We start from the raw sequence: 11,647 nt of genomic DNA, 5'->3' as shown, positions 1-11,647 counted from the left end.
GTTTGCAGTGGCTGGAGACTCCAGCATGCCCATGCTTTCTCTCTCTCTCTCTCTCAAATAAATAAATAAAGTTTTAAAAAACTCTCAAAACCACAAATTATGTATGTATGTAGTTACCTTCTTGTTGCTGGGACAAACACCCAACCAGAATCAAACTTAATTATCTCAGGTATTTGTTATGGAAGCTAACAAACCCCATGAACTTTGGGAATCTCGTTTTCTGATCTCAGCCATACAGTAAAGCCAGAAGCAGAGTGTAAATGGCTTTGTTAGTCATGGGCCTTTAGAGGAAAGAAACAGACCCAGGGAATGAATATGTATTACAAAGGGAACTTACTAGATCGGCTTACACGATATGGGCCAAGTAGTCCAACAACGGCTGCACAGTGGAGAAGCCAAAACAATCCATCACAGACATCCCCAGAGATTTGTTTCCACAGCGATACCTAATCCTGTCAAGTTGTCAGACCAGAGTAGCCATGACATGCAGTAATGCGGGCAGTCTCTCCTAAACCCAATCAATCTTTCTGCCTCAGACTCCCAAGCGTCTGGAGATCCAGATGTGGTAACTACTCAGTCCATGAGACTGGAGGCCTCAGCAGTACCGACACATTACCGAAAGCCTGGGGACTTCTACAGTCACTGACCTTCACCTCATGTTGTAAGGCTCAAGAAGCTGGGCTCCAATGTCAGAAACGGTCATGGTAAGAAGGCATGTAATAATGCAATATAATATAATAATATGACAACACAACATAATGATAAGGCCAAAAATATGAATTAGGACAGGCAGAAAAGCATTGCTTTTCTCTCAGACCTACTCTGGGGTAGGATCTTCCTAGAATTTTCCTCACAGGCCAACCCATGAGTCAGGTCTCTTAGTTGATTACTGATTCTCTCAAGTTGAACTGTTTTACATCAAGGTTAATTCTCTAGTTCTGTGTCATCACTTAGGCTTGGGTTTTCTTTCCTCTAGTTCTTTACCAGGCAGTATAATATCAGTTGAGATTATATCACGAGTTAAGTGGTGTTAAATATACATTAGCATGCTTAAGTGATGTACATTAAAAGATGACCAAGCATTCCTCAAGGCTCCGTGTCACCTACTGTGGGGAAGAAAGGGCATGGGTTGCATGAGGGTGTGACGGTTCAGTCCTGTGGTCGACATCACCAGAAGGCAGGAATGGAGAGACGTGCCTCTTGGGCAGTCCTGTGAGGGTGCTTCCAGGCAAGATTAACTTAGGGAGGGAGAGCGGGTGTAGCTTTCTTTGGGGGGACTGTATTGTATATAAGGAAGTTGCAGGAGAATACTGAAGATGTTTCTTTTGTCTAGCTACTTGTGCTGCCCACTGGTGGGCACTTCTGGCATGGCTCCCCGTGCTGCCCATTGGGGTGGCTCTGGGGCCTGCTCAGCCTCCAGGACTGAGCGGTTTTACCGACCGTTGCAGCTTGTGCTCGGACTCAGGGGGCGAACGGCTGCCTGCCTCTCCCACTTCCCCGTCCAAGTCTCAGGGACTAAGTAGCTACGTGTCCCACGTTTTCTCAGTCTGCATCTGGCCTCAGGGACTGAGCAGCTGGGTTCTTCAACTTTCTGACCTGCGTTTAGAAAATAATCCAATAAATTCCCTTTTAGATAGATATTCATTCTATCTGTTCTCTTTCTCTAGAGAATGCGACTCTAGAAAACCTGAATTGGTGGTAGGGAGGAAGAGGCAGACTTTGGGGTGTTATAGTCAGCTCCCCCCCTTGCTACAGCTCCTCACAATCCTGTTGCTGTTTCCACCTGCTGTGGCTGAGATGTCGCCCAGCCTCTGCCCATGCCATGCTTCCCTTGCCAGCGCAAAGCTTCAGACTGTAAGCCGAAGGAAAATCTTTCCTCCCATCAGCTGCTTTTGGCCAGGTGCTTTATTCCAGCAATGAAAAGGTGCTTTGAAGAACATGCAAGAGAACCAACAATATAATTGACTTACCTCAGAACAGCAAAGCCCAATGGACGTGAACAGCCACGGCTCTAGCCACACCCTAGAAGACTGCTATTTGGACTTCTCTTTGTTCTCAAATGTCACATCCTCCACGTGGCCTTAACCTAAGCTGGAGACCTTACCATGCCACTCTTCTGTAAGATGTCTGCACCACCTAATAGCCTGTTCCCTGCCTCTGTTGTTTATGAGAGCTCTCCCCACCACGTCAGTCTTGCTGTGCGGGACTTCCTCCAGCAGACCCAACGCTGCTGCCAAGGTTTTCTCTCGGTTACTGCTCCACACGTCCCTTTCCGCTGGAAACCGGCCCTTCCCTCATCAACCTACCGTTTGCCCAGTAGTCAGAAAGATTCACTTTGGACGTCTCCGAAGACTTCTCCAGGACCACAGTGCACATGCCTATTGGATCTACTATGCTATAATGATCTCTCTATGGGTCTGGCTTGCTTCTAACTCTCTTTCAGTTACTACAGGTGGCAAGTACATGTCACTTAGTTTTAGAATTCCCAGCACCTAGTAGAGTCACTCCATGGCTGTCTGCGGAGGGCAATAAATTTCTCTCAAGCAGGGAGTACAATTCAAGGCAGGATTTGGAGCGTGGACAGGCATTCAAGTCCACTTCGTACTGTTATTGCCTGGATGACTTCAAATAAATGTTTCCACTATGGCAATGGAAACAACTGTGACCGCGCCCTTCTCACAAGGCTGCTGGGAAGAAGACACGAAAGCCAGACTATAAACCCTTAACTAAAGTCTGCCAAAGAGCAGTATTCCCTTGTCCCCAGGGGATGCCCCGAGTAAGCGAGCAAGAATGCCACCCCCCGCCTCCCCCCAGATCAGCACAGCCTCTCATTCTGTTTACCAGCATGTTTAATTGTGGAAGGAGCTAAAGGTGAAGAGATGACTGAACTGAACTCCAGCCGTGACCGATGTGCCGGCGGCCTACGGCCGGCAGAGCTGCCGGATCCCTTCAGCCAGCCCCAGGCAGTGCAGGATGCGCCTCCTTTCAGCAGCCAGGTCCTTCTCGGAGACCTGGCCCAGGAGCTTCTGCACAAAGAGCTCTTGATCTTTCAGGAAGATGTTCTTATTCACTGCCACATTTGGCACACTGTCCAGAGAGCCGGACTTGAAATGAAAACTTAAGTATCTGTTTCGTTTTAAGCCAGGCCCTTTCTCCTCAATCCAGGACAGTGGGCTGCAAGACAAAAATGGTCCCAATATTAGAAATCACGAAGGGACGCACTTGACTTCGGTGCCACGCCCTTCTACAGCCACCTCCCTGCATCGGCGGCCTGAGGTACCTTGCCCTCACCACCACCCAAAGGCTACAAGCAACTGTATTTCCAACTTTACTGATAAACATGCTTTTATTTTTATCTCATTTCCCCCCCCAGTAAGTGGCATTTGTGTGCACACCAGCTTGAAATTCAGAAGTTTGTGCCCTGAGCCCTGGGTGCCTCTTCAGTGTCAGGAAGACAGACAGGCGATCGACAGACCGGCCTTAGGGTCGCCGCACGCATGCTTCTCAGGGGAGGAAGCACTCTTGAGTTCTTCCACTGGTTTCTCAAAGAATATTCTCAAAGAACATGCAAGAAAAAGGCCGTGGGTTGTTTCCTAAGCCCCCCCCTGGGCTCACCCCTACATGAACTTCACCTCTCTAGAGCCTCCCTCCCCCTGGGTTTCCTGGTTCTCTGCAGAGCTGTAAAGTCCACCTGCGGAAGATTATTCCTTAAGTCAACTCTGACCTTAAGTAAATAGTTCATTGAATATTATACCCAGGAAAACATAAAATCTGTTCACACAAATGTAAATTATCATTTTTTTTTGTCATGCTAAGGATAGAACTCAGGCCTTCACATTTGCTAGACATCACTGACCCTGTCCTAAATTCTTCTAAAGACTATATAGCATTGATTTTTAAAGTTTTAAATAACCCCACTCAGACTCTCGATCTAAATGAAAGTGTCTCTGGTAAGCTGTTTTCAAGTATTTTCCCATGTGAACTTGACATGTAATAAGCCATAAGCAACTCTATCTTCTTTATTTTAACATCCTATATTCTGCTACTGCGATTTTGTCTATATATAATCTATAATGGATTATATAATTCTTATTTTGTCATTGTCAGATATTTAAACTCTTTCCATATTTTACATTAATATAGTATCCTGCCATTTTCACATATATAAAAATACATTATTTTCCTTTCATTTTGGGAAACAGTCCCAGAAGTGAAGAGTTTGTGTTGGCTTTTAATTACTTCTCTTTGTTTTTCCTGCCTTCTTTTCACAGATGAAACACAGTCAAGAGACTGAGCTTAAGCCTGAAATAAAGCTCCTTGCCTTTGCATACGTGTTTGGTTCTCCTTGGTGGTCACTGGGGATGCTGAGAACTGGGCACAACAATTATTTTAAAGGTATTTGTCATTGTAGTGAAAATGTGATTAATAAGAGCCCCTGGAAAGTCTCAAATTCTTCAAGCCTCAGTTTTCTAGATGATAAAAATCTTGAAAAAGGGCTAGTCTATGCCTGGTCCATAGCAAGCAATCGATAGACATTCCCTAGTACTGGTATCTATACAATGATTTCAGTGTTGATTTCGGCCTTGTTGGTCCTTTTCCTGGTAATCTTTAGAGAACCCCTCCTTCTTAAACCCCCCTCCCATTATCCTGTGTTCCTCCTTGCACCATATTCTGCTGCACTCGACTTCTGTAAAAGCAACCTAAGGAATTCTGCCAGCTAGACAATGGCTAGTGGCTCCTAATGTGAAGCAACGAGTCCGAGAAAGCTGTCTCCCTCTAGCAGGGAGGGATCCAGTCTGCTGAGTGAGATGTCTCCTCTTGAAGGAATGGATCGAGTCTGCTGAGTGAAGTGTCTCCTCTAGCAGGAATGGATCAAGTCTGCTGAGTGAGATGTCTCCCTCTGGCAGAAATGGATCGAGTCTTATGAGTGAGATGTCTCCTGCTACCTGGATTGAATCTAGCCTGCTGCGTGAGATAAGATTTAGAGAAGAAATAATAATCCCATGAGTCCCAAAGCATTCTTTAGTCATACTCAGCCTAAGGCAGCATTTGCAGGGTCAAAGTGGCCTGTTGCTGCATCACAGGACACAAAACTTAGTCTGGTCGAACTGTAATTCAGTAAGTTTCCCTTGCAGGAAATGATTTCAGTTATGAGTGAGTGCTTAATACTAGCCTGCAAATAAAAAATCCTCTTAGCAGGGCGTGGTAGCACATGCCTTTAATCCCAGAACTGGGGAGGCAGAGGTAGGAAGATCGCTGTGAATTTGAGGCTACCCTGAGTGAATTCCAGGTCAGCCTGGACTAGAGTGAAACCCTACTTCCGAAACCAAAAAAAGTTAAAAATAAATAAAAAATCCACCTTATGTTTGGCAGGCAGAAGTTAAATTGATAAGGCAAAACTGAGGTTTTTGGTTCCAATTCAAACTTTAAAAATTAATGATGAGAGGGCAGAAGAGAGGGCTCACTGGTGAAGGCGCTTGCCTGCACAGCCTAAGCACCCAGGTTCTACTCTCAGGTCCGACGTCAGCAGGTGCACGATGTGATGCAAACCCACAAGGCCTCACATGCGCAACGGTGGGACACACGTATGGAGTTCGAGCACAGAGCCTGGATGCCCTGGCACACCAGTGCTCTGTCTCATAAAAAAATTGCAAAGAATGAAATAAATAAAATATAATAAATAATTAATGATTACAGACTATCAAAACATTTGTCTAACTTCACATAAAATCAGTTCCCATGACCAGTTTGAAAAGGTCATCGAACAAGCTGGGTGTCATGGTAGTGCCGGCTGAGGCATAAAGATCTCAAGCTCGAGACCAGCAACAGCTAGATAATCAAAAGACCCTCATGTAAACAAAACAAAAAAAAAGCAAGCAAGAAAATGAAGGAATGAAGATGAATTTGAATGCAATCTACTCACTGCTTTACTTTGACACTGGATAAAAATATATTTAAGGTATTCCAAATAGTCTGATCTATGTAAGACACCCTTGATGTCCTTGTCCTTCCAAATAACAGAGTCTTGGGTTCTGGGGGCACTCCACTATGTCAAGGTGTTTCCTGCCCTATCATTTTCTTATAACTAATATGTAATGGTGCAATGGTACATGCTTGTAGACCTGCTGGACTCAAGAGGCTAAGACAGGAGAATTAGTTGAGCCTAGGAGTTTGGGGTCATCCTGAACAACACAGTGGCACCCACCTTTCAAGTAAACAGTAAAGCTTGTATTAGTTACTTGCGTAGCTTACATAACCTGCGTCAGCCCTGTGAGTTCCCTCCCAGAGGTGCTGCAAGGGTGGGCAGAGGCGACATAAGAGGCCACAGCTCCTCAGAAGCAAGCAAGGTCCTAGGTCTGGAGCAGGGCATGGCCCCTCAGTCCTTTTCTCTGGAGTCCACCTTGACAACGCCCGAGGATGTCAAGAACTCTTCTCACCATTCTCACGACTCACCATTTGTTCTTGGTCTCAAGTTGCACAGTCATCTTCATATACTGATCTTCCTTTCGTTCTTCCAGGGTGGCAGAAGCCAGAGAAAGCTCCCCGAAGAGGCAGACCAGCCAGGTCAAGCGAGAGATGCCACTGAATGCAGGGAAGCCAAATTGTTCTTCTTCTAGCGGGCCAGCTGCAGGAAGTCACAAGTGAGGGAGCCAGAAGGAAGGGGGCACTTCCTGACAGGCAAGACCCAGGGGAGATAGGAGACATGCCATTCTCTCGCTCTCTCTCTTTCTCTGTCTATTGCTCTCAAATAAATAAAAATAACAATTTTTTTAAAAAAAAAAAAGAATAGAGATGGTCTGGACATGGTGGCAAATGCCTTTAAAACCAGCACTGGGGAGGCAGAGGTAGGAGGATCACCATGAGTTTGAGGCCGCCCTGAAACTACACAGTGAATTATAGGTCAGCCTGGACTAGAGTGAAACCCTACCTCAGAAAACCAAAACAAACAAACAAACAAGCAAAAAAAGAATAGAGATGGAACTTAGAAGAGGACCCCAAAATTGGAAGGGACTCCTCGGGATGCCTAGCTGACAGCATTGAGGTGGATTTCCTGCTGCCAGTGACATTAGGCCAGAAGCTGACTGGCGGTGGGACCTCATCTGCAACCTGCAATCCTGCCAAAACTGACCTGTGAAGTGAAGAGACCCTTTCAGCAGCTCTTTTCCGACCACTTCTTTTTGCAGGAAAGCAAATTCTTCCATCAACAGTTCCACATGCTCCTCGTGCAAGACTTTTCCTGTCATGACGAAATGGAATACCAAAGGCCGTTGTCACCGTGCATAGTTGTACATCCAGAGGCTGTATCATTCTTTTCCATGAAGGAGACACACAGCACTCACAGGCCGGGGAAACACCACCCCACCCTTACGACACCCAGCTGAGGGTGATCCCAGGCTAAATGGTGGTATCCAGTTGTCCTCACAGGCACGATGAAAGGGATGCCTGAGAGCTTGTGTTCTAACTCGGGGTGGCGGGGGGTGGGGGGATGCTGCACAAAAAATCTAAAACTAAAGAGAAGAGAGAAGAGATTATAAAGACCGGGGGGAAAGAAGCGCAAGGTTGGGTAGGCTCTCCACTAGCAGCCAGCCCTGCCGTGACTCTCCAGTCTCCACGCGGGCAGTGGCATGCCACCTCAGAGCTTCCTGTACCCGCCCCAGTGAGGAAGCACTGCCGGCTATAAGAGGGCACTACCGCTACCCAGCCACACTTTTCCAAGAGGCAGGAGGCCACGGGCCGCCAAAGCCCATGCCCCAGCACTACCTGCCGGGTGCAGTCCTCCAGTGTGGACCACCCTGGCAAGTGTCCCGATAAAGCAGGCATCCTAAAGACAAGCTTGCTGAGGGGATTCATCTTTGCAAAGAACAAGGCAGAAAGCACATGCCCCACAATCTAAAATACTCCTGCAACAAAATAATGGAATGGTCATGTGGATGCCCTACGGTGAGAGGATGGAGTCACTCCAGAGAGCACTTCAGAAGCAAATTCTTCTGAAGCTTCCCAGCCAAGAGGGCTCACTCGGGGAAAGCACTACGCACAAGGTACAGAAGAAACCCTCTCTCCAGAGCACCGCACGCAAACTGACAGAGCAACTGCTTTCTCCAGAGCACCACGCTCAAAATGAAGAGTAAACCGCTCTCTCCAGAGCCCCACACTCAAAATGACTGAAGAAACCGCTATCTCCAGAGCACAAAGCTCAAAATGACACAGGAAACCTCTCATTCAAGAGCACCATGCACAAGCTGACAGAGGAAACCTCTCTCTCCAGAGCACCCAGCTCAAAAGGACAGAGAAAAACCGCCCTCTCCAAAGCACCACGCTCAAAATGACACAGGAAACCGCTCTCTCCAGAGCTCCGCGCACAAACTGACAGAGGAAACCGCTCTCTCCAGAGCACCATGCTCAAAGGGACAGAGGAAACCACTCTCTCCAGAGCACCTTGCTCAAAATGACACAGGAAACCGCTCTCTCCAGAGCACCATGCTCAAACTGACAGAGAAAAACCACTCTCTCCAGAGCACCTTGCTCAAAGGGACACAGGAAACCGCTCTCTCCAGAGCACCGCGCACAAACTGACAGAGGAAACCGCTCTCTCCAGAGCTCCGCGCAAATTGACAAAGGAAACCACTCTCTCCAGAGGAAACCTCTCTCTCTAGAGCACCGTGCTCAAAAGGACAGAGGAAACCACTCTCTCCAGAGCTCCGAGCTCAAACTGACAGAGGAAACCACTCTCTTCAGTGGCCTGGAACACATGGGGCAGCAACAGCATTTTCGACATCGGGAATAAGCTCTGATTCTGGCCCTGAAGAGACAGATGAAAAGGAAGAACTAAATAGAGTGCCTAATGATCATGCTGAGCATATCTCTTAGAAGTCACTGGTAGTTTCCTTGACAACTGCTGATATGGTCAATATGTCGGAAAATGATTCTGACTCTCAGTCCTTTCACAAAGCTCCAGGTGGTGGTGGGGTGCATCCAGAAACCAGAAACACTGCCAGTCAAGTGCCACACTGTTTGTAACGACACAAGCAATGATGACATGGTATTTGGCAGAATGCAGTGTGAGAGGCTGTCGTTTCTGTTACTCTTACAAAGATGCACATGAACTGAAACAGTGACAGTCTATAAAATCTGCAAGGAAAGACCAGAGGGCTGTGCAGACTGCCAGTGATGTCTGCTGAAGACCATGCATGACTGTGAGCAAACCATTTTGATGCCAAGAATGATTTGGGGACAGCTGGGCAATGTGAATCGGGGTAAGTTATGATTTGTTTTACTGACCCCCTAAAGATCCATGTGTTGAAAACTTGGTCCTCAAAAGTGGCACTCTTGGGTGGAGCACTGGGGAGGACGGGTGGAAGTGGAAGGCACTGTCACTGTGGGTATGCCCCCAAAGGGACTGCAAGACCCTGGCCTCTTCCTCTCTTGCTTCCTGGCCTCGAGGTGACGGGTTGGACCTTCTGCCGCACACTATACCACTGTAATCTTCCACCCCGCATTCCCAGAATAATGGTTCTCATGACCTTGGCCTGAAAACTCCAAACCTGTGAGATAAATATTCCTATGCTCTAATTAGTTAATTCTTTAAGGTATTTTGGTTTGGTGATGGAAGGTTGACCAGCACTGGGTTTCAGGACTGGGTTGTAGGAATGTTTCAGTGCTAATGTACTGACTTTGATGGCTGCATGAAGTTAAGGGAATTTTTTTTTTCCAGAATCAGGTTAAAAATATTATCTCAAATATTTTTAATAAGTTCTTTGTACTGTATTTACAATTTTTGTGAACATTTTGTTATTTCAAAATAAAATTCAAAAGACAATCATCTTCAGTGAAAAAAAAAAAACATGACAGCAAGCCAGAGGCAAGAATTATGGGTTACAAAACATATATAATATTTGCGGAAAAAATTGAAGGGCAACTTATAATTCAAAGACCTAAAATCTGGGCTGGAGAGATGGCTTAGCGGTTAAGCGCTTGCCTGTGAAGCCTAAGGACCCCGGTTCGAGGCTCGGTTTCCCAGGTCCCACGTTAGCCAGATGCACAAGGGGGCGCACGCGTCTGGAGTTCGTTTGCAGAGGCTGGAAGCCCTGGCGTGCCCATTCTCTCTCTCTCCCTCTATCTTTCTCTCTGTGTTTGTCGCTCTCAAATAAATAAATAAAAAAATTTTTAAAAAAATGTAAAAAAAAAAGACCTAAAATCTTAGCTTATTTGTCTTCTTCAAATATATTTTACCCGTTTTCTGACATACATATTATGAAATCCCTAAAGAACTGTAATTGAGTCCATTTTTAATAATAATCACAAGAATAAATGTGCACTGTGATCTCTGGAGGGATGTTCATGAGAAGAAACAAAGTTACCCGTGATCCCACTTAGAAGAATCACTGCTAAATCTGGTAATATATATGTATAATACCAGATATGTATGTGTGTGTGTGTGTGTGTGTGTATATATGTGTGTGTGTGTGTGTGTGTGTGTGTGTGTGTGTGTGTGTGTGTATATATATATTTGCTCTTGTTGTTGTTGTTTTTCAAGGTAGGGTCTCACTCTAGTCAGGCTGACCTGTGCGCCACCACACCTGGCTTATATTTTTATTTATATATAGAGAGGCAGACAGAGAGAGAGAGAGAGAGAGAGAGAGAGAGAGAATAAATATGAATGAATTTTAAAATGCTCACCAGCAATAATGATTAGGGAAATGCAAATATAACTGACAATGAGATACCACCTCACCCATTTAGAATGGCTTTTATAAAAAAGACAAACATAATCAAATATTGATAGGAATATGGAGCAAAGAGAAGCCCTACACATAACCAGAGGAGTTCAAATTTATAATGGCATGGAACACACTGTGGAAGAGACTCAAAAGGTTAAAACAGAGCTAAGATATGCTCCATCAATGCCATTACTGGTATAAGTACAAAGGAAACGTGTCAGATGCACTTCCGTGCTTATTGCAGGACTATTGCAAGTCAAGACATGGAATTCACCTAAGCGTCCATCCACATTAGAACAGACGATTTTAAAAGCTAGTGCACACACACACAACACACTACTATTCTTCCACAAAACAGTTGTAATCCTGCTGTTTTTACCAACATGGACGAGCCTAGAGGGTAGAAAGATAGTAATAAATGCTCCCACTCACTGTGTGGCCAGGGAAGGCAATCTTTTGGAAGCAGACAGTACAGGGGGCTGGAGGGACGGCTTAGCAGTTGAGGCATTTGCCTGCAAAGCCAAAGGACCCAGGCTTGACTCCTCAGGACCCGCGTAAGCCAGACGCACAAGGTGGCACACACATCTGGAGTTCATTTGCAGTGGCTGGAAGCCCTGGTGTGCCCATTCTCCCTCTCCACCCCCCACTGCCTGCCTGTTTCTATATCTCTCTCAAATAAAATAATAAAGAAAGAAGTAGACAGTACAGTAACTGCTACCAGAAGCTGGGGTAACAATGGGAAGAGGCCAGTCAGCGAGTACAAAGTAACAAGATAAGAGGAATAAGAGGTGCTGTTTCATTGCATTGTAGGGTCATTAACAGTCATAGTCCTGTAAATGTCTTTCTTCATGAACTACCAGCCCCAGGTCTCTTGTTATAGCAACAGCAAACAGATGGGGCTTCCTACCTCCACAAAATTAAGAGAGTTT

The 11,647-nt window shown here is 45.8% G+C and overlaps 1 protein-coding gene across 5 annotated transcripts in view; it reads right to left on the bottom strand.

Annotated features, from left to right (window-relative positions):
* Positions 1–2,831: 2,831 nt before the first annotated feature.
* Blvra (biliverdin reductase A) overlaps positions 2,832–11,647 on the bottom strand; it is a 35,171-nt gene continuing 26,355 nt past the window's right edge. For all 5 annotated transcript variants that reach the window (XM_045135453.1, XM_045135455.1, XM_045135456.1 and 2 more), the window contains exons 6-8: positions 7,130–7,237; positions 6,454–6,625; positions 2,832–3,174 (exon numbers count right to left, since the gene is read on the bottom strand). In XM_045135453.1, the coding sequence (XP_044991388.1) occupies positions 2,922–3,174; positions 6,454–6,625; positions 7,130–7,237 (533 nt within the window). In that variant the 3' untranslated portion in view covers positions 2,832–2,921. The remainder of the gene's footprint in view (positions 3,175–6,453; positions 6,626–7,129; positions 7,238–11,647) is intronic.

The sequence above is a fragment of the Jaculus jaculus genome, chromosome 16, assembly GCF_020740685.1.
Source record: "Jaculus jaculus isolate mJacJac1 chromosome 16, mJacJac1.mat.Y.cur, whole genome shotgun sequence".
In the NCBI taxonomy this organism is placed as follows: domain Eukaryota; kingdom Metazoa; phylum Chordata; class Mammalia; order Rodentia; family Dipodidae; genus Jaculus; species Jaculus jaculus.
Note: the sequence above shows the minus strand (reverse complement) of the source record. Positions and strands in the feature narration are given on the sequence as shown.